The following is a 22,209-nucleotide window of genomic DNA, read 5'->3' on the forward strand; positions in this document are numbered from 1 at the left end:
ATTTCTTCTTGTCCTTCATCGTTCAGGAAGTCCTCCTCACCATGTGTTACACCGACTGAACCAAACCGACTGAACGACTCTTTTCACCGAGTGAGTCGGTCCACGATCCACACAAAGTCCACAACATCCACAACGTCCAGATAGTCAATGAAGTCCACAAGGTCCACCACAAAGTATACAAAGTCAATATAGTCCACAAGGTCCACCAAGTCAATGAAGTCCACCAAGTCCACAAGGTCCACAAAGTCAATGAAGTCCACAAGGTCCACAAGGTCTACAAGGTCCAGCCCCCTTTGTGCATCACAAGACTCAAGCAAGCCCAGAAAAACTTACATTTCAAACATCTGAGATTTGATCAGATTGACCCACGGAGCGTCATGGTGGTCACCATGGAAACACTCTCCAGCATGAAACTAAACACAGTCTAGGATGGAAGCTCCAGACCAAGGGGACAAGCAGGGGGTTCCTGGCCCCGTGGTGGACCCCACGTGGATGCTATTATTATTAAGATTAAGAATACTAAGTACTTGCCCATACCAGTAATACTAAAAAACTATATATCACTCGCTTCTAACATCTTCTATCTTCGCTGATTTGGACGAAAGTGTGAGTAGCAAAATAAACAAAATGGCAGAACTTCCTGTTTGGTTTGTTGACGCGTCGTGTTGGGTTGACGATTGTTCTAGTAGCACTACTTCTAGTAGTGGTAGTGCTACTACTAGTTAGTTATACTGCTACTACTAGTACTACTACTACTAGTAGTACTGCTACTACAAGTAGCATTACTACTACTGGTGGTATGACTAGAACTGCTACTAGGACTAGTGGTAGTACTAATATTACTAGCATTACAACACTTGTAGAAAGTAGTAGTGCTGTGACTAGTAGTAGTAGTAGGAGACACGTAGTGACGCTGTCGGACACAGAGGCGGACACAGCCTCCACCACCTCCACCCCCTTCATGACCTCCACCACCTCCGCCCGCTCAGCCCCCCCCCCCCCCACGACCTCCACCACCTCTGCCCCCTTCACTACCTCCACCACCTCCACCCCCTTCACAACCTCCACCACCTCCACCCGCTCCGCCCCCCGCCCCCACTACCTCCACCACCTCCGCCCCCTTCACTACCTCCACCACCTCCACCCCCTTCACAACCTCCACCACCTCCACCCGCTCCGCCCCCGCCCCCACTACCTCCACCACCTCCGCCCCCTTCACTACCTCCACCATCTCCACCCCCTCCACCACCTTCACTACCTCCACCACCTCCACCAAATTTGCTTCCGTCGCCCCCCCTGAATGGAACCAGCGCTCGCTATGTCTACATGTGAACTATGTCATGTTGGTTATTTATAGTAACCAAAGATGAAGGAAAAATATTTAAATATTAAAAAAAAAAATAATAAAAAAAAAATATATATATATATGTTAATATAAGGTGATATATATAAAACACTGTTAGGAGACATTAGTATTTCATGACAGCAACCCCCTCCTGTAGTAAAGGAGATTCGTTTGACCTCCAGGGGCATTAACGTCCATTTAAAGAACTTCCCAAGCACTCGTTGACAAGACGCCACGACCTTCAGGAAGAACATTCCTGACGCAGCAGGAGGTTCACGCCGCCGTCCATTCGCCGATGCTACGCTAACGCTGGTGCTAGTCCTAGTAGACCCCCAGGTGGTCCCAGAAGTCGCAGATATGATCCCTGGATCCCGCTTGTACGTGCGATAACACCGTCAGGTTCATGACCAGCCGGAGGGCACCACCGGCCTCGCGGCGGTCGCCGTGGTAACGCGGCCAGGCGGGGAGCCGCTGGCGGCGGCAGAAGGCGGTCTGGCCGTCCCGGGATGCCGGGTCGGCGGCGTGGGCGAAGGCGCCCCAGTAGCACAGCATGCGGTTCGACAGCAGCCGCTCGGCCGCCGTCACGGTGAAGTTGGCCACGGGGGCGGAGCCAAAGAGGAAGGGCAGCTCGGCGCCGTGGCACACACGGCGGTGGCAGGCGGGGGGCGCGCCCCACCACACCCGGGGGTCCGACGCCACATGGTCAAACACGTACGACCAGACTGTGGTGCCCCCTGCGGCTGAGGAGAGGGCAGCGCGCCTCGACGGACACAGGAAGACATAGTCTGTGACGATCTGAGGGGGTGAGACAGGTTTCCATCAGACACTATTGGACATTTTTGTCAACACTGTCAGTATCTATCTATCTATCTATCTGTCTGTCTGTCTGTCTGTCTGTCTGTCTGTCTGTCTGTCTGTCCGGCTATCTATCAATCAATCAATCTGTCTGTCTGTCTGTCTGTATATCCATCCATCCCACCTGTGCGAGCATGTCCCTGCGGTCGTCATGACGATACAGTGGCAGGTATTTGTGCAGCACGGTGAGCGCGTGCTGTTTAAAGATGGCCGCCGCATAGACGCCGCTCTCCACGGCGGAGACGGGACGGACGAAGACGCCGTAGACAAAGAGGACTCCCTCCTCAGAGGTCGTACCTGGGACAACAGGAGGGTGAGACAGGTTGCTAGGCAGATAGACAGGTGGACGGACGGATGAACGGAAACGCAGACGGACGGACAAACGGACAGACAGACGGACAACCCTCTTCGAGGTTGTACCTGAGGACGACAAGAGGTTGAGACAGGTCGACTGACAGGGAGACGAACAAACAGGCAGACAAACAGACACACAGACAGACAGGCAGGCAGATGGACGAAGGGACGAACGGAGAGACAGGCAGGCAGACAGACTGATGGACAGATGGACGGATGGATGGACAGACGGACAGGCAGGCAGGCAGGTGGACAACAGACTGGCAGACAGACAGGCAGACAGAGACGAACGGACAGGCAGGCAGACAGACAAACAGACAGACAGGCACAGTAGGACATACCCAGCAGCAGTGGTTTGTCCCTCTGCCAGCGCCCCCTGGTGAAGGCCGCCAGCGGCTGCTCTCGGATCAGGTTCCCGTCCACAAACGGGCCCCAGGTCTCAAAGACTTCCAGGAAGCGGAACGGGTTCACCAGCTTGGAACCTGAGGGACGGCAGGGAGACAGGTTAGAGACACACAGACAAGATACGGACAGACAGACGGTTGTCCTTGTGACTTGTGTCTCCAGCTGTCTCGTGCCGCAATGCATTGCGGAATATCAATGCCAGCGTACTGTGCAGTGTTTCACCGTATGTAGTCGTCCATGTTGCTGGTAGTTTTCACACACCACTTGATGCACTAGTGTGGTACTGTTACTAGTGTAATACTACATAGTGCGACTTAACGAGTCGGATGTTCTTGGTTTGCGTTGGTCGTCTCCACTAGACTGGCGCACCCTCTAGTGGCAGAAAATCACAAGTTGTAATTCCAATACGGACTCAGATGTGAATATTTCACCAGACGTATTTTGTCATCCTGGTACTTTTCAAGATTCAAGAGGTTTATTTGTCACATACATACACATACGTTCACATACTATTTGATGCGTGCTATAGTTTCAGACGTGCTGAACACCAGCTCATCACACTCCATGCATCTCAGTGCTTTGCTCTATATTATTTTTGGTAGAATGATAATCAAAACGTGTTCATTCAGCAAAAATAGCCAAATATACAAAAATATACAGAATATACAAAATGTGATTCTCTGCACAGGATAAGTTCAACAGTTGTGTGTATAGCTGTGGGTATAAAATATAATTAGAATTATTTAGTGTCCCTGGTATCCTTGGAAGCTTATAAACCAAGGTGATTGTTGTTATTATTATGATTATTATGATGATGATGATAATTATGATTATTATCATAATTATTATTATCATCATCATCACAATCATCATCATTATCATCATTATTATGATTATTATTATAATTATAATATATATATATATTTTAATAATCATTATTATTATTATTATTATTATCATTATTGTTGTTGTTATTATTATTATGATTATTGTCATTGTTATTATTGCAGTTAGTATTATCGCTATTGTTCTTCTTATCATTACATTATATTCCAGTATGTACAATAATAATCATCATCATCATCATTATAATTGTTCGTGTTGTTATTACTTGACTTCATCTGGGCGTCCAGCACGGCCTGGGGAGACAGGGACAGCAGACAGACGATGTCGCTCACGCTGCAGTTGGTTTGTTTGGAGAAGGCCTTGGCCAGCTTCAGAGCCTCGTGCCTAAAAAGAGGAACACTTCAGCTCAGCTGTTCATGCGTGCGTCCGCGGGGGGCCCGCGCCTCGGACGTAGGGACGTCCAAAACCAAACACCAGAAGCTCTACGTCCTTCTGACGCTGATGTCATTGTGGTTGATGAGTTGGTTCTTTTGGTGAGTTCCATTCACTGTCTACGGAAGAAAAGCTCCACCTCGCGGATGCAGAGGGTACTTGTGTGAGATGTGAACCGGGCCGAAGGCGCGGCCCCCGTTCCAGGGGCCCGTGCGGCAGCTCACCTGGTCTTCAGGGGGACGGAGAAGGGGAGGCTCTGCACGGCGGCCTGCTGGAAGAGCGGCTCGCTGCTCTGGACCATCAGGTGCAGAGCGACCGACTGGGCCCCGGCGCTCTCCCCAAACACGGTCACCTGACAGACAGATGGGCGGAGGCAAAGAGACGGGTGGAGAGGAGGAGGGAGACAGACAGACAGACAAGTACAAAACTTGATTTATGATCAACTAAACCAGTCTGGTTTTCTATCTGTCTGGTTTAAACCGGTCTGTTTTTCTCTCAAAACCGGTTTGAACCAGTCTGGTGTCCTCACTTTGCTGGGTTCTCCTCCAAACATGGCGATGTTCCTCTGGACCCACAACAGTGCCGCCTGCTGGTCCAGTATCCCATAATTCCCTGTGGCGGTGGTTTGAGGGTCTTTCCCCGAAACCAGGAAGCCAAAGGCTCCTGAAAAGACAATCAATAAGACAATCAATCAGAGGATCAATAAGACAAAATAGAATAGATGGATGGATGGATGGATGGATGGATAGAGATGGAGCAGTGCAACGGGGGCAGGGCTTCTTCACCAAGGCGGTACTCCACGCTGACCACCAGGGTGCGCGTGAAGTTGCTGATGAAGCGTCCGTCATACAGCGGCTTGGAGGCAGAGCCTGCGATGAAGTCGCCGCCGTGGATCCAGAGCAGGACGGGCAGGGGGGCGGGGCTGGGGGAGGGGCCGGGGGCCAGGTCCGCATCCAAGGGGACGAAGACGTTCAGGTACAGGCAGTCCTCACTCACCTGTAGGAGGGTGATGATCATAATTAACATACAATACACGGGTCCAGTTCAGTGCCGAAATCCTTTCTCCTGATGAAGGTAAACAGTAGAATCTAACTATTGCCATAAAGGGAAACACCTTTATGTTATAATGGCAGCACATCTGGCTGTGATGTGTCGTGTCGGGCAACGCTGACGAAGTGACGCAACGATGTGGTGACCACTCTCTGTGACCAATTACAGTTTTTCGAGTTCTGTAAAGCGCAGCATTGGTACGAACACGAGTTACAATTTTACGAGTTTACATTGAACACAGCATCGTCTCGGCTCAGTGCGAAGCCCGAGGGAAGCAACCGCCACACAGCGATGGAATGGACACCGCGCACCTCGCCCCACGCCAAAGTCCCCGCCAAGACACAACCTCCACTTATACAACACATTGGATGATGATGTCACAAAACGCCCCGCCCCACAAACTAGCCACGGTACATCAACGTTCTGTGACTTCCGTGAAATTTGCAACGGTTTTTCATAAATTCATGCTCCAAATATAATCCGATGTAGATTAAACGGATGCCGTGCGCCAGACATTTTTAGTGGGAAAAATGCCAAGGAGGAAAATCATAATAAAAATCGGAATAACAACAACAACAGGGTCCAGTCCTGCGGGCTTAGTTTTAATAACATGAATAATATGAATAATAACATGAATTATTATATTATTAATAACAACATGAATAATAACATGAACAATATGAATAATATGAATAATAACATGAATAATAACATAAATAATGTGAACAATATGAATAATATGAATAATAACATGAATAAAGTGAATAATATGAATAATAACATGAATAATAATATGAATAATAAAATGTCTCATCTCATCTCATCCTGACCATTTCCCCTCTGTACCAGCAGGGGGCGTCCTCACCTGGCGGGGGCACTCTGAGACAGGGCCCCTGCAGCTCTGCATGCAGCCGGCCCGGGGTCTCGTGGCATCATAGACCCCGGTCCAGGGGGTGACGGGCCTGGGGGGCCTCCAGCGGTATGCCCCCAGAGGGGGATCCGCATAGGGGAGCCCGTAGAAGACCTGGGCCCCGTCCAGACTCAGGCCTCGCACCGTCCCGTCCCGGGTTCGCACCAGGGGGCCGTCTCTTCCGCCGGGGGCCCCGTCCTGGGGCTCCTGGGGGTCCTTGGGTGGGGTCGGGGTCCAGACGGGCGTGGCTTCCAGCCCTGAGGAGAGTCTCCTCAGGAAGCTTGGAAGGTCCAGCTGATCCTGGTCTTCTGGATAAGCAGCTCCTGAGGCTCCTGGGGCCCCTGGGGCTCCTGGGGACCCCAAAGTCAGAAGCAACGCCACCAGCAGGAAATAGCCACGGCCCAGCATGCTCAGATTAGATAATCCCACGTTCAGAACCAGAACCAGACCGAACTCTGTCCGTCAGATCGTCTTCTGAATGTCCTGCTGAAGCTCCTCTCTCTCTCTCTCTCTCAAAAGCCTCATTTCTCTGGAACCTTGTGACTCTGATTCTATCAATCAGTGGAAGATTGGAGGGAAGTCTCCAGACAGACGCTGTCAGGTGACCTGTGTGTGAGTGTGTGTGTGTGTGTGTGTGTGTGTGTCAGTAATGGAGGACGACTCGCCTCCCATTAGTTTTTAATGGAATCAGCAGCAAAGTACTACAAGGTGAATTCCTGCACCCCCCATCTTCTATCCATCCTATAGATAGATAGATAGATAGATAGATAGATAGATAGATAGATAGATAGATAGATAGATAGATAGATAGATAGATAGATAGATGGTCAATAGTCAAATACAAGAAATCAAAAATGTGCAATATGCATTCAACTGAACCAATTAGTGAATATTTTGAAAGAATGAACATTTAAGATAAACCTAAAACGATGTTTCTAAACCGTTGTGTAGATGTATAACAGGGTTAACCCCTCAACCACACCTCCCACTCTCCACACAACACCAGGACCCAGGACCCGGCAGGTCACACATGTGGGCCTCACACCGGTGATTGGCAGCTGATGAGCTGCAGCTGAACATGCTGCAACCAAGCAACCTGCTGGAGCAAACAAGCAACCTGCAAACTGCAACCAAGCAACCTGCTAGATCAACAAACCAAGCAACCTGCAACAGCAACCAAGCAACCTGCTAGATCAACAAACCAAGCAACCTGCAACAGCAACCAAGCAACCTGCTAGATCAACAAACCAAGCAACCTGCAACAGCAACCAAGCAACCTGCTAGATCAACAAACCAAACAACGTGCAAACTGCTGGAGCAACAAAGTATCCTGCAAACAAGAAATCTGCTGGAGCAACTAAGCAACCTGCAAAGACATGTAAGACACAGAACACCAGGGTTATTATTATTATTATTATTATTATTATTATTATTATTATTATTATAATTATTCATTAATAATAATGAACAGTGTTTCATCATGAATTAATTTTTTTCAGGAATTGTTTTGCCTTTTTCCTCCTCCTCTTCGTCTTTGTGCCGTTCACCATCTCTCTGGGTGAGTCCAACAGGAAACGCCCCAACAACTTGAAGGATTCCAAAAATATACATGTTTTAAAATGTTTCGGATGTAGAATTATGATGTGAAAAGCGCCATAAACATATTGGCTTTAGCAATTTTGAAGTCTGCCCTGGAATCCAGCCTGGTGTGTTCCTTGGTCATTTAACTGGTCAGAATTATCAGAAAATGTTATTTTTTTCTCTCTGTAGGAAGTTGTGAAACTTTATCAGTGTCGATCTGTTGGATGAGCAGAAGAGAAGCCTTGCAGCGGTAAACCAACTATGTTTGAGCCTCAATGAATCCTGTCAGTCTGAACTTCCAGGACCTGAGTTGAGTGAATTGCCATTTTGTCTGAGTTGCTCCGGTGGTTGAACCTCCTCCAGGTCGGATGTGAACATTTGGCTCAACGGCACGGCGGTCAAGTCCATGGTGCCGTCGCGGGCCCCGGGTGGGTTCTCCACCCTGACGGTCCCGTCCTCCGTGGAGAACCAGTTGGCCCTGCAGTCCGGACAGGAAGTGCTCAAGTGGGTCTTCACCGTCCACCCAAGTAAGTTATCTGGTGGTCTGCTGGTCGGTGGACTGGTGGTCTGCGGGCTGGTGGTCTGCTGGTTGGTGGACTGGTGGTTGGTGGACTGGTGGTTAGTGGACGGTGGACGGTGGGATCACATAAATCCGATCGGTGAATGGATCTGATTGGATTAATTGATGGTGTTTTCCCCCCAAAGGCACAAAGTCCATGGTCGTCAGAGGAGCCAGGAAACCGGACGAGCGACCGTCCAGCATCACTCAGGTACGTCCCGGAGGGAAGGACCGGCCCCATCGATCGATTGCTAGACGAATAAATCTGGGAACGTTTGTTCCTTTGATAACGACTTGCTCACACACGGCTTATCATTTGTGTCGATAATTCCTCTGTATGTTCAGGAGCTGCTGGACTTGTCCTCTCCCGAGGTCTTCGCCTGCGAGAACAAGACTCTGTTTTTCCACCAGGAACCAGACCTGGTGCTGGCCATCGGTAAGGAGGTGGAGGGGGGACCCAAAAAAACCCCTCCATTCTGGGGTTTTGACCGCGTGGATAAAACTAGTCACTGGGCATCAGCCCAGAAGAACTTCCCGTCCCTCGTCTTCCTGGGGAAGTTCACTCAGGTACCGTGATGGACGGACAGAGCAAAAACATGGAAACGGGAATCTTTACATCCTGAACCTGGAGTTTTCCTCCTCTGAGACGGTTCATCTCAGGAACGAAATGTCCCCACAACTACACCACCGCCCTGTTCACAGACATGTAGAGCTGGCGTCATTAGGGCTCCTGCCAGCAGAATGTTGAAATCTAAAACAGTTTGAGACAGAACGGCTGAAGCCACGAACACTGTTCACGTGTTGTCTAAAGCGATACGTCGCAAACATCTTGTGGTTGAGGTTTCATCCAAGTCCATCCACACACGGAGCAGAGATGAGCGGGAAAAACCCAACAACTTTGACCAGTAATATTCTGCTGGTCCTGCTTGACTGACATTCCACTATTCGTGAACAAAATGAAGGAGATGATTTTTACGGTAAGACGCGTTATGACGTCATTATATGATTTACTATAAATGTGCAGGTTCTGCTTCAGAATGCACATTGGACCATGTCAAGTGTGTGGTGTAGACTCCATCGCTCTGTAGTGGTTAGAGATTGGTATTTAGGTACTTTCTTACCCGGTAGATGTCTGTTGATCTGTCCGATTAACATTTTATCTCATTGGTCCACATTACTTTACCGGATTCATGAAAAAAATACAAAAACATTAATCCACAAACTTGTGGTCAAGTTGAAAGCACTGAAATGTGGGACCGAGTGATGCGTTCAAGATCCAGCGAGGAGTTGGATAAATAGAGGCCGTGATATAGTTACTCACAGAACTACCACAACGTTTTTCACATTTCACGGGAACGCTACTTTTTGAAAAGGTATTCCAAGAAAATAAGTCACCACTAAATTGACAGAAGTTTGATTACCTTCGTAAGCCTCCGTAAATATGTCGCTTCAAACATGTGACAAAAACTGCCAGTTGTACAGCAGGAACGCCGGTGCATCCTCCGCTCTCTTCCCGGCCGTGGTGCTCTCAAACCGGGCAGGGGGATGAGGCCCCCTGGAACTAATGAGGTCCCCCGGAGCTGACGCGGCGGGTATCCCTAAATTGCAAAAAATGCAATTTGAACTGGAACTCGCCCTCCTCTCTACCTGAGCCTGGCAAAAGGAGGGAGCTCAAAGAGAGAATTCCTGAGCGCAGATTCGGGACTTCTGAAACCCGTAATACATCCCTCACACCACTTAAGTGGACCCTGTGTATTTCTGCCTTCAGTTATTGTTATTATTATTTTATTATTATTGCCTCCTAGTATTGATGCAAGACTTGCCAGTGACTGGTTCAGGGCATACAAATGGTTGAAATGACAAACAGTTTTGAGTTTCTTCTTTTAGAAGAAGTTGAAGTTCATTTTAAAATGGATTGGTCCAAACGTGTCCCGGGTGGTTGTCACCGCTGATCAGTTCGTTTTGGACCGCCCCACCTAAGGCTTCACCATCCGTCTGCCGGTCAAACTGGAGTCCAGGAGCGCATCCATGCTGCTGTTCTCCTGGACGGATGGCCCTCCCACCCTGGCCCCGGACCCCAGGAGGACCGGTGCCGTGGTCCCGCACCCCGGGAGGACCCACAGTGTGTCCCTGTACCACGTAGAGCTGGACTCCTACGCCTGGGACGGCCTGGACAATACCACCTCCAACCACTACCGCTTCACGGCACTGGAGGCCTGCAGCTCTTACGCCGTCTGTGTGGAACTGTCCGGGACGCAGGGCCTCACCTGCCTCTCCGCCCTCACAGGTAAGATGGCAGAATTTTCAAAGCGCCGCCTCGTGGGTTGCACAGGACGGCGGCTGGAAATTGCTGCTTGAGTCCGGTCCAGGTTCTGAGGTTCTCCGGCGCCGTGTGCCAACCCCCCCCCCCCCCCCTCCAGATCCTAGCGTTCCCAGGAACCTCCAGGTCACGTCCTGGAACGGCAGCAGCCTGGGGCTGTCCTGGGAATGCCCCGAGGACGGCCGCTACTCCGCCTTCCTGCTGACGGCGTTCCACCTGGAGGCCCGGGACCGCGACCGGGTCCTGGAGGAGGTGCGCTGGTACTGGCAGGGGGCCGTGGCCGGTGCCCTGACCTTCCAGCTGCCGGGGCTGCCGCCCTGTGGCAGGGTCCGCCTGGGCCTACAGACCGTGTGCGAGGCGGGGGGGGAGGTCCGCCACAGCAAGATGGTGCTGAACGACGGTAACGCCGGTAAAAACATCAGTTATCTTCATAATTAAATAAGTGTCAACAATCAACCCAGTATCTCCGGGGTTAGATTCCACCATCTGCAGATGGATGATGGATGGATCCTTTATTCATAGGGGGGCAATTGCAGTGTTACAGCAGCTCACATAAAGTGTGTGTGTGTCCCCCTCCCAGCCTACTCCAACGTGGTTGACCTCCGTCAGACGTCCTTCGGTTCCAACAACTACACCCTGTCCTGGGGGGTGAGCAATGCGTCGGTGGTGTCTGCATTCCGGGTCTACCACCAGGGGGAGCTGCAGGGCTCCACGCTGGCCACCAGTTACATGGTGGCGCCGCTGGAGCACTGCAGCCAGTACCAGGCCCGGGTGGAGGCGCTGTGTGGGGAGGGCCTCGTGATGGACACCAGGACCATCACGGCCCACACAGGTACGGGCAGAAGCGGACGCTGCTCGGACCCAGAGCAGCGAGACCGCCAACGATTTGTTCTTAGCGAACAATCTTTGAAATGAGTCTGGAGTCCCCCAGACCAAAGAGTGAATGCACCACTCTCAAACTGGAAATAAACACTGACCTAAATTCGAGGTATTTGTCATCATTGATACTGAATGTGACAGAGTTACTCTTTACACTCCAACAAAATAAATAGTTGTAGCAGAATTAAATGATTCCTGTGAGAGTTCCGTTCCCGACTCGGAGCCGACCTGACTCTTCCTCCTCTGGTTGATGCTTCAGGAAGTCCTCCCTTGCTCAGCGTGCGTCACACCGACCGAACCCAAGGAACCCAGAGTGGGACAAACGGAACGACTCTTTTTAGCCAGCGAGTCGTCAGGAAGCGACTCCCAAACAGAGTGGAACCTTCCATCACTACTAATAGTTGTGACTTTCAGAGAGAAACGTGTTGTTCTGACGGAGCTCATCATCACATGGATTAGTGCGACCTTGTAGTTTAGATCTTGCAACACAAGAGCTCCGAGTTGTGAATTGAATTCTCACAATCGTTTAATTCTGTCTAAATCACTTTTTGTGGTGCACTTCAAAGTGTAAATATTTCAAATTCATTATGACATGTCTCAAAGCTTTGCTTTTTTTTTGTGGATTTCTTTATTTTCAGTTTGAGTCAAATGACTGTTGTTGTCCAGACTCATTTATAAGATTTGTTCGTGAGGAACAAATTGTTTGCGCAGTGTATGTATATAATAATAATGGTGGTGATAATAGTAATAACAGCGATAATAATAATCATCGCAAGGTTTATGACATCAACAGGATCGTCTCCATTTGACCCCCCGCAGGCCCTCGTGCAGTCTCAGACCTACGCTACCGTCCCAGAGACTCCGTGGCTCTGTGGACCACCGCCACCTCCAACACCACCACTGCCGCCAGCGGCACCGCCTCCAGGCCGCAGGTGGGCTTCACCTACAAGCTGTCCTTTGAGAACGGCAGCCTCATCCAGAGGGGACATCTGACGGAGGAGTTGCTGCGCCTGCCGGGTCTGGTGGAGGGTGAGCGATACGTCCTGGACGTGATGGAGGACTGCGAGGGCGGGCGCTGGCCGTCCGACCCCGCCGTGGTCTGCTTCACCGGGGCCACCATCCCCTTCCAGCCTCGCATCCTGCCCGACGGGTTGGAGGACGTCTCAGGTGGGTGGGGAGGAATGGGAGGATGAAGGGATGTGGAAGGGATGTTAGATGATGGAGGGATGAAGGATCCAGATGGAGGACTAACCTACTGGGCATCGCTCAGAGGGTGGCGCGCCGCTGGTTCCGGAGCTGGACCAGAGGATGTCGGGCCTGGACGCGGTGTTGATTCTGCCCTGGACGCTGCCTGCTTCCCTGCTGGACGCCGGCTCGGAGCCCAGGGCCCGGATGGAGGACCTCATCAAGCGGCAGGCGAGTCCTCTGGTTGCTGGTTCAGGGCCTACCTGGCAACCTAAGAGCACCAGCGACTTGGAGTTTCACACCGGTATTGAAGGAAACGCAGGGTTGGCGCTGGTGGTGTTGGGTTGCCAGCTGCGTCTGCTAAACCAGCAAAGTTGAATGTTTAAATACATTTGCAATGTTTTCCAACCTCTCAGCTGGAGGAGGAGGTTCTGGTGAGCATCCAGGGACAACCCAAGGTCCACCTGGAGACGGTCCGCTCCTCTGACCAGGAGGGGAAGACGCTGATCCAATTCAGGTCGTTTGACGCCTCCGCAGCGGGGTCCGCCACGCCTCCGACCCTCAACTGGACTCTGCAGATTCCCAACATAGACGTCCGGGAGGGGATCTTCTCCTGGGAAGGTTGGGGAAGGGTTGTTCCCATGGAGACGAAAAGTTATTCCATGGAATACTGCGTTCTGATTGGTCGGTCATCTGCAATCAATTATTTGTGAATAATGCCCTCTGATCTTATCCCTGTGAGCAGGTCCAGACCAGTGTGCCTCCCAGCGCTCCTTGTGTCCCGCCCACTCTCAGTGTGTCAACACGCTGCTGTCCCCCGCCTGCCTCTGTAACCATGGTTACTATGACATCTCCGCCATCCCCACGGCGACGGCGGAACCGGCTCCACGCCCGCTCTGCAGCGGTACGGACTAAAACTAAAACCGACAAACCTATTGTTGTGGTTATCATTACTATTAATATTGTCTTTATTATTGTCTCAACAGAGAAGGGCCTGTTCAGCCGGTGTCTGCAGCGGTGGCTGTCGGGGGGCGTGGCCAAGCAGTACCTGCGCTCGCAGCTAGGGGGCAAAGTGAGGGTGCGGCTGAACGACGGCAGCTGCAGGGTGGAGGAGAACCAGGACTTCTACTACTTCTCCACCACAAGGAAACCAGTATCCTGTGGGACCTCCAGACAGGTGGGAATTATTATTATAACTAGTACTAATATAATAACTTTCTATAAATTACTGTTATGATTATTAGTATTATTATGATTACCAGTACTAATAACTATTTATATTGTTATTACTAGTATTAGTATAATATATGCTATTTCTATCATTAGTTATTACTAGTATCATAATGCTATTTCTATCATTACTATTATTATTTCCATCATAACTATTATTTCATGGTTATTACAAGTATTATTATTATTTCTATCATTACTATTATCATGATTATTAGGTGTCCAGCCCTCCTATTGTTATAGCTCTTTTTATTATTATTCTTAAGTGTCTGGAACACGACAACCGCTGAACCCGAGTACACGGTTGAGGTCTCGTTGGAACCGGGACGTCCCAGAGGTCTTGTGGCTCAAGTTTTATCCACATCCATCTACATGTGTAGCAGGAATTAGTGAAAAGCCGTTGCAGATTAACCAAAAGTTGAAGAACGTTGGAGGATCCTGATTGGTTTGTGGGGCGGGACGCTTTGTGACATCATGAACGTTATGAGTCCAGGCTTGGTCTCTGGGCTTCGTTCACATTGGGAGAGTGTTGCTGAGTCGACCTGGTTGCTTTGCGTAGTAGCTTCACGTGTTCAGACGACAGAACGGAGGAGCAGATGGGGCGTTCAATGTGAACTCGGAAAACTGTCACTCGTGCTGCGTTGCTCAGAACCAGGAAAACTGTAATGCGGACCCAACACGAACCGGACCCTGTGTATTTCTGCCTGCAGATGTATTTATTACGTGTGTGTGTGTCCCTCCCTCCCTCCCTCCAGGTGAACCAGACTCATGTGCACTTCCAGAACGTTCTGCATGTGACGCTGAGCAGCGCTCGCACCATCTCCCGCCATGAGCTGCAGGTGGTGTGGCGCTGCGTGTACCCGCGCAGCCACGTGCGCAGCGCGCACGCCAAGGTGCACACGGACTGGTACGTCTGATCGGATCAATAGATCTGATTGAGGGGATAGAAACAGTGCTGTGACTGCACCAAATCCACTCTGATTGGTCCCATCTACTGCAGCAATCAGTGCCCGGTTATTTCTGAATCATGGCTGCTGATCTGCTCACAGAGGCAGGTCCCTCCTGGTTTCATCTGGCCGCTGAGTTGCATGCTATCCACCAATCAGAACGGAGTATTCCACACAGCGTTATGACGGTGTTGCTATGGCGACCAGCCCTGACTGTGACTGGCCTGTTGCCGTGTGGTTGCAGGTTGACCTCCCTGTCTCTGGTGCAGGTGAACTCCTCGCTGGCGCTCACCGTTTCCATGGCGCTGTACAGCGACGCCTCCTTCTCCTCCGCCTTCGGCTTCGCTGTGGAGGTGGAGCCGCGCGACCTGCTCTTCCTGCAGGTGGCGCTGTCCTCCAACCACACCTTCACCCCGCCCGACGTGCGGCTCAGCGTGGCCTCCTGCTGGGCCACCGAGACCCTGGACCCCGAGGATCCCCAGCAGGCCCTGCTGCTCCAGGATGGGTGGGTGGGTGGGGGCGGGGTCCCGAAGTGAAAATACTGCGATAAAACAAATGTGTTTTTTTTAAAAGAGGGAGTTGACTTCATAACACAAACTCAAATAGCCAAATATACAGAACAGAAACAAATAAAACTGTCCGCTGTAGCTCCCCTGCTGGCAACAGCTGGATGGATTCAGAATGTGTGTGTTCGATTCCTCCAAATGCATTTCCATATTTTCACATCGCTGCCCCCCCCCCCAGCTGTCCGGTGGACTCCACCTTCCGCTGGCTCTCCTCTAACGGTCGCACCCAGAGCTCCAGGTTCCAGGTCCAGATGTTCCACATGCCCATGGAGCAGCCTCTCTACTTCCACTGCAGAGTGGAGGTGTGCGGCCCCCAGGACCCCTGCAGCTCGGTATGTTCATTATAATTAATTATAAATGCAACTTCATGAAAACAAGTCAACATCTTAGTCACTTTCAGTTCTGGCTGATGGATTTAGACATTGAGGAAGGATCATTGATGATTTCTCTAGAATTATTGATCTGAAATTGACTCCCCAACCCCCAGAGCTGCCCCTCCCGCCAGGGCCCCGGGGCGGCGGCGCAGAGCAGCAGCAGCAGCAGCAGGAGGAGGAGGAGGGACGAGGAAGGCCGCCGAGCTGCCGTGGTGTCTGCTGGACCCCTGGTGGTCCGACCCCCCCCACCCCCACACTGTCAGTCTATATTCTAGGGTTGAGGTGCCCTTGAGCAAGGCAGAGAGACACAATATATAAATACCGTTAGAAGCCATCTTGTTTTATTTCCGCAACCAGAGGGTTGATTCGATTTTATTATTTTCAGTTTTTTTATATATTTTTTAATACTTTTCATCAAATTTTTTCATTATTTCATGTTGGAAAGAGGAGTTTTTTTCTTTTCTGAAAGATTTACATTGCTAGAGAACATTTTAGATGTTAAGGAAACCAGATAGTGAAGAGAGAGCAAGAATCCACTTTGTCTTCATTGTTTGAGTTTAATTCATATTTTTCTTTCTGCTTGTTGATTCTGTGCTTCCTTGCAGGGGCTGACGGACGCCTGGTGGTTTCCATGGTGACGGGACTGATCTTCCTCCTGGGCCTGATACTGCTCGGAGTCAGCGCCACGAAGTCCATCATGACCTACTACGAGCGACTGCGGCTTCAATAACCTCTTGTAAATAAAATGATGTCAATCAAGTGTGTGTGACTGTGTCAGAGGAACCGGATGTTGTGTTTGAGGAGAGGAGGAGGGATTCTATTTAAATTATATTAAAACATTTGAATTATCAAGTAGACCAGATGATTTGTTTTACATCTGGTCATTTAAGATCCTATTTTTATTTCGTTTTTTGAAAATTCATATAATTTAAATATTCGATTTAATGATTTACTCATGTAAATGGATCCTTTTAATTTTATGTATTTATTCGGTGTCAGTTCCTAGTTCGACCAGAGGGGGGCGGTGACGCGGCGGGAAAACAGGAAGTGACGTCACTTCCGCGCCAAACAGTAAACATGGCGGCCTCCGCGAGAGAGGGCGGCGTGAGCGCGGTGCTGGCGGGAGAAAAAGCCCAAAAGACGACGGAGCAAGGTGGGGAAGCCGCTGCGTGCGAAGCCGCTGCTCCAGGGCGGAGGCCGCTTGGTTCCTGCGGAGGTTTCAAAGACTTAAAGAGGGTTCGAGGCATTACAGAGGAGGATTTAGAGGGCCGTGCAGCGCGTCAGGCCGCGTCGCCGTGTAGGAGGGTTGGAATGAGACGGTGGCAGAAGTGAAGACGATTTGATTTCAATGTCAATGTTTTATTGATGTCGATGTATAATGAGACTGAATAATTCAATCACGTGAACGACCACACGAGTTCGACAGTCAACCTCAAATTAACATCAATATGTATGTTTATTTTTCCTATTATGTCATGATATATATATAATAGGAAATATAAATTAAGACATAATATAAATGTATAAAATAAGCATACATATATTTGTGTTTTCACATGTTATATATATATATCATATAAATATACATATATTTTTTAATGTAATCTTGATTTGAGCTTAATTTACTGACTTTGTCTTAATTCCAACTTTACGACGGGGGAGAGACTATTCCAATATCAATGTTCATCTATCCAGCCATACCAACCATATGGTACCACATGGTTTGTGGACACCCCGGCACCACACTCTACAGAGAAGGCTTTCCACTCGATGGTGGAACATGGCTGCAGGGAATCGCTCCTGTTGTTCAGACACAAGAGCATCAGTGAGGTCAGAGTTCAGGCTCTGATGTTGGGACGTTGCAGTTCCTCCCAAAGGTGTTGAGTTGGGTTCAGGTCCGGGCTCAGTGCAGGGCGGTACAAGTCCTCCACCGGAGACCCTAAACCATTTCTTTATGGACCTCGCTTTGTGCACAGGAAACAGGGCAGGGCCCTCCCCAAACTTCTGCCTCCTCTCTTTTGCTGTTGCATTAAGATTTCCCTTAACTGGAATGAAGAGCAGCTTTCTGGGAGATGCAGTACCGCACCACGCCGGTAACAGAACTGACGGTTGAGCGGGGCAGGTCAAATGGGACAGGAAGTGGAGGAATTGATGTGTTGTAAAGGTGGCGTCCTCTGAAGGTCACTGAGCTGTTCGGTTCGTCCTGTTCTGCTGTAGAAGCTTGTCTCAGGAGGCTGCACGGCTGGGTCTGATGCTCCTGTTAGTGATGGATCATTAATTAGAAGGCAATGTGGTGTGTGTATATACTGTCTGTGTATACTGTATATAGTGCAGAGGTCATTCTTTCTCTCCCTCCCTCTCTCCCAGCGGAGGAGTGTGACCTGCTCACGGTCCCAGACGGATGGAGGGAGCCGACCTTCTCCAGGGAGGACAACCCCCGAGGTCTGCTGGAGGAGAGCAGCTTCGCCACGCTGTTCCCCAAGTACCGAGAGGCCTACCTGAGGGAGAGCTGGCCCCTGGTGGAGCGGGCCCTGGGGGAACTGGTGAGTCTCCTCTTCCTCCTCCTACCTGAGGGAGAGCGGGCCCCGGGGAAACTGGCGGTTTCTGAAAACGACCCAAATTCTCGTCCCCGTTTTGCATCGATGGTATTGATCATTTCCTGTCACGTGCACTCTCCTCCCCGCAGCACGTCAAGGCGTCGCTGGACCTCATTGAGGGCAGCGTGACGGTGTGCACCACCCGGACAACCTTTGACCCCTACGCCATCCTGAGAGCCAGGGACCTGATCAAGCTGCTGGCCCGCAGTGTGCCCTTCCAGCAGGTCAGCTCCTACTGGTTTTACTGGTTTACAGACGTGGACAACTTTGTTGGTACCCTTACAGCTCATTGAAACAACGCTTCGTTCCTCCTGAAAAGTGATGAAATTAGAAGCAATTTTCTCATTTATACCTGCATGCTTTTGGTATCTCAGAGTGAAGCAAAGAAACTGTGAAAAGTTGCTAAAGAGATAAATTATATAAAAAAATGGCCCGGACAAAAATGATGGGACCCTTAACCTAATATTTTGTTGCACAGCCTTTAGAGGCAATCACTGCAATCAAGCAATTTCTGTCGCTCTCAATGAGACTTGTGTCAACAGGTAGTTTGACCAAGTCTTCCTGAGCAAACTGCTCCAGCTGTCTCAGGTTTGATGGGTGCCTTCTCCAGGCTGCATGTTTCAGCTCTTTCCATAGATGCTCCATAGGATTCAGATCAGGACTCATAGAAGGTCACTTCAGAATACTCCAATGTTTTGTTCTTATCCATTCTTGGTGCTTTTTGCTGTGTTTTGGGTCATTATCCTCTTGGAGGACCCATGACCTGCGACTGAGACAGAGCTTTCTGGGCAGTAGGTTTGGCTCCAGAATGCCTTGATAGTCTTGAGATTTCCTTGTGACCTGCAAAGATTCAAGGCACCCCGTGCCAGATGCAGCAAAGTAGCCCCAAAACATAACCAAGCCTCCTCCATGTTTCACAGTAGGTATGGTGGTCTTTTTGAAAGCTTAATTTTTTCGTCTGTGAACATAGAGCTGATGTGACTTGCCAAAAAACTCCAGTTTTGACTCATCTGTCCAAAGGACATTCTCCCAGAAGCGTTGTGGCTTGTCAATATGCATTTTAGCAAATTCCAGTCTGGCTTTTTTTTATGTTTTTCTTTCGAAAGTGGAGTCCTCCTGGGTCTTCTTCCATGGAGCCCACTGTCACTCAAAAAGCGACGGACGGAGCGATCAGACACTGGTGTACCTTGACCTTGGAATTCAGCTTGTACCTCTTTGGATGGTGTCCTTGGCTCTTTTTCTACCACTATTTCTATCGCACTATCCTTCTGTTCAATCTGGGGTCAATTTTCCTCTTGTGGCCGCGTCCAGGGAGGTTGGCTACAGTCCCATGGCTCTTAAACTTCATAATAATATTTACAACTGTAGTCCCAGGAACATCAAGCTGCTTGGAGATGCTCTTATAGCCTTTACCTTTAACATGCTTGTCTATCATTTTCTTCCTGATCTCCTCAGACAACTCTCTGCTTTGCTTTCTCTGGTCCATGTTCAGTGTGGTGCACACCATGACACCAAACAGCAGAGACTACTTTTCTCCATTAAATAGGCTGAATGACTGATCATAAGATTGAAGTCATGTGTGATACCAATTAAAGAAAACAGTTAGTTTGAAATATCACTATAATCCAATTATTTTCTTCTCTAAGGGCTACCAACAAATCTGTCCAGGCCATTTTAGAATATAATTGATCTCTTTAGCAATAATTTATCTATTTTCACAGTTTCTTTGCTTTACTCTATGACATGCCAAAGGTATGCAGGTATACATGAGAGAATTTTTAATTTTTAATTTTAATTTGATCACTTTTTGGGAGGAATGAATCATTGTTTCAATGAGCTGTAAGGGTACCAACAAATTTTTCCACGTCTGTCTATACTGGTTTGTCCTCAGCGTGCTCTTCCAGCAGGCCAGCGCCTACTGGTTCTTCTGGTTTATATACTGGTGTTACTTGTTGATATAGTGGTTTATCCTCAGTGTGCCCTCCTACTCAGTTAGCTCCTAACCGGTAGGTTTATATAAAGTTTTTACTGGTTTGTCCTCAGCATAGCCTTGTAGCAGCTCAGCTACCACTGGTTCAATGGTTTATCTACTAGTTTTACTGGTTTATTTATTAACACTGAAGGAATGACACAGGAATCCGTTTGTTTCCTTTCCAATCAAACTTAAAAAAAAACAACAACTGTGACTGTATTGACCAATTACGTTGTTGTTGTTGTTTATGTCGTTGTCAGGCAGTGCGGGTCCTCGAGGACGACGTCGCCTGTGACATCATAAAGATCGGGACACTGGTGCGGAACAGGGAGCGCTTCGTCAAGCGGCGCCAGCGGCTGATCGGCCCCAAAGGATCCACGCTGAAGGTGAGTCCCACAGCGCCCCCTGTAGGCGCTTACAGCACATCTACTGGTTGTACTGCTTTATCTACTGGTTGTACTGCTTTATCTAGCTTAATCTGAGCGAAGTAGGTTTTCCTGAGAACCAGAGTGAGAAAAGTCGGTCATTTATTTATTATTAAAAATGTATAATTTGCATTGATTGCAATTTATTTTGGAATAGCAAGTACCAGATAGATATAAAAGGTATATTTTCACTTAAAAGTGAAAGAGACTTTAATTTGAAGTTTGGACATTTCCATGTTAATTATATGTTGTGTCCAGTTTCAGGTTGCATGATATTGAAACTTTGTACAGTTCCATATTCTATTTAACAGGAACTCAGTGACCGTTCCATCTTCAAGGTTCAAGAGGTTTATTTGTCACATATATATACATACTTTCATACATATATGCAGTGAAATGTCTTTGCAATGCACCTGGAGATTATGCAAAATCGTTACTAAACTGAACATAATAGCTAACCTAATTCCTACCCAGCGACTAACTGAACCAAACTGATTCCTAAAACGTAATGCAGTTTGTGAGTAGAATGATATATGTAAAATAAAAATAAAATAAGACTCAAAAAGATAATACTAAGTGGGGGAACAAAATAGAAGTAAAGGGAATAGAGTTATGTATATGGGATAGGGTATTTGTATGTAGATATGTAGATATGTAAAGTGCATGTGAATAAAGTGTGTGTGGAGATATACAGTACAGTATACAACAGTACGACACAGCAATACAGTAACACCGAAGAGCACAGAAATACAGTACAGTATGCAGTAACCCAGTACAATGATACAGTATGCAGTTCAGTACGCTACATACAGTACAGTAACACAGTGGGGCCTGTGTGAGTGTCTCAGTGCTTTTTGTTAGGACCCCTGGTGAGTTCAGCGTTGACAGTTCTTATGTCTTGAGGAAGGAACTCGACCGCAGCAGCTGGAACAGTCCGTTGTTGGGGTGGTGAGGATCCTTCATGATGCTGCAGCTCTGCTACTACACCTCCTGGTGTATAAGTCCTGCAGGGAGGTGAGGGTAGTTCCAGTGGTACGTTGGGCTGAAGGCACCACCCTCTGTAGGGCCCGCCTGCCCTGAGCAGTACAGTTCCCAAAGCAGGCAGTGATGTTGCCTGTCAGGATGCTCTCCTCCGCTCCACAGGAGAAGGACTTGAGGATCCTCACAGAGACCCTGAGTTTCCTCAGCTGCGTGAGGTGGTAAAGACGCTGCCTCGCCTTCCTCACCAGAGTGTCTGTTTGTAAAGTCCATGTTAAGTCCAAGCTGCTCGCCCTGTCGTGAGCAGCCCAATTATTTTTACGAACGCGCATGCGTCCTCGGTTGTAATTCCCTCCTAAAGTCCACAATCAGCTCCTTAGTTTTGCTGATGTTCAGGAG

At 49.0% G+C, this 22,209-nt stretch overlaps 2 protein-coding genes across 2 annotated transcripts in view; one reads left to right on the forward strand and one right to left on the reverse strand.

Annotated features, from left to right (window-relative positions):
• Window positions 1-1,617: 1,617 nt before the first annotated feature.
• LOC307246395 (cAMP-regulated D2 protein) lies at window positions 1,618-6,605 on the reverse strand (the record flags this gene model as incomplete). The annotated part of the gene is made up of 8 exons (XM_080022315.1): window positions 1,618-2,140; window positions 2,325-2,497; window positions 2,896-3,036; window positions 4,071-4,189; window positions 4,462-4,589; window positions 4,767-4,900; window positions 5,023-5,233; window positions 6,153-6,605. 8 exons carry the CDS (start codon window positions 6,603-6,605, stop codon window positions 1,667-1,669), a joined length of 1,833 nt encoding a protein of 610 aa, XP_079878441.1. The 3' UTR covers window positions 1,618-1,666.
• Window positions 6,606-16,915: 10,310 nt separating this feature from the next.
• krr1 (KRR1 small subunit processome component homolog) overlaps window positions 16,916-22,209 on the forward strand; it is a gene marked incomplete at its 5' end in the record, with an annotated part of 10,079 nt that continues 4,785 nt past the window's right edge. Inside the window, 4 exons of the mRNA XM_080022316.1 lie at window positions 16,916-16,991; window positions 18,206-18,381; window positions 18,525-18,659; window positions 20,668-20,793. Of these exons, the coding sequence (XP_079878442.1) occupies window positions 16,916-16,991; window positions 18,206-18,381; window positions 18,525-18,659; window positions 20,668-20,793 (513 nt within the window). The remainder of the gene's footprint in view (window positions 16,992-18,205; window positions 18,382-18,524; window positions 18,660-20,667; window positions 20,794-22,209) is intronic.

The sequence above is a fragment of the Zeus faber genome (assembly GCF_960531495.2).
Source record: "Zeus faber genome assembly, chromosome: 21".
Lineage (NCBI taxonomy): Eukaryota > Metazoa > Chordata > Actinopteri > Zeiformes > Zeidae > Zeus > Zeus faber.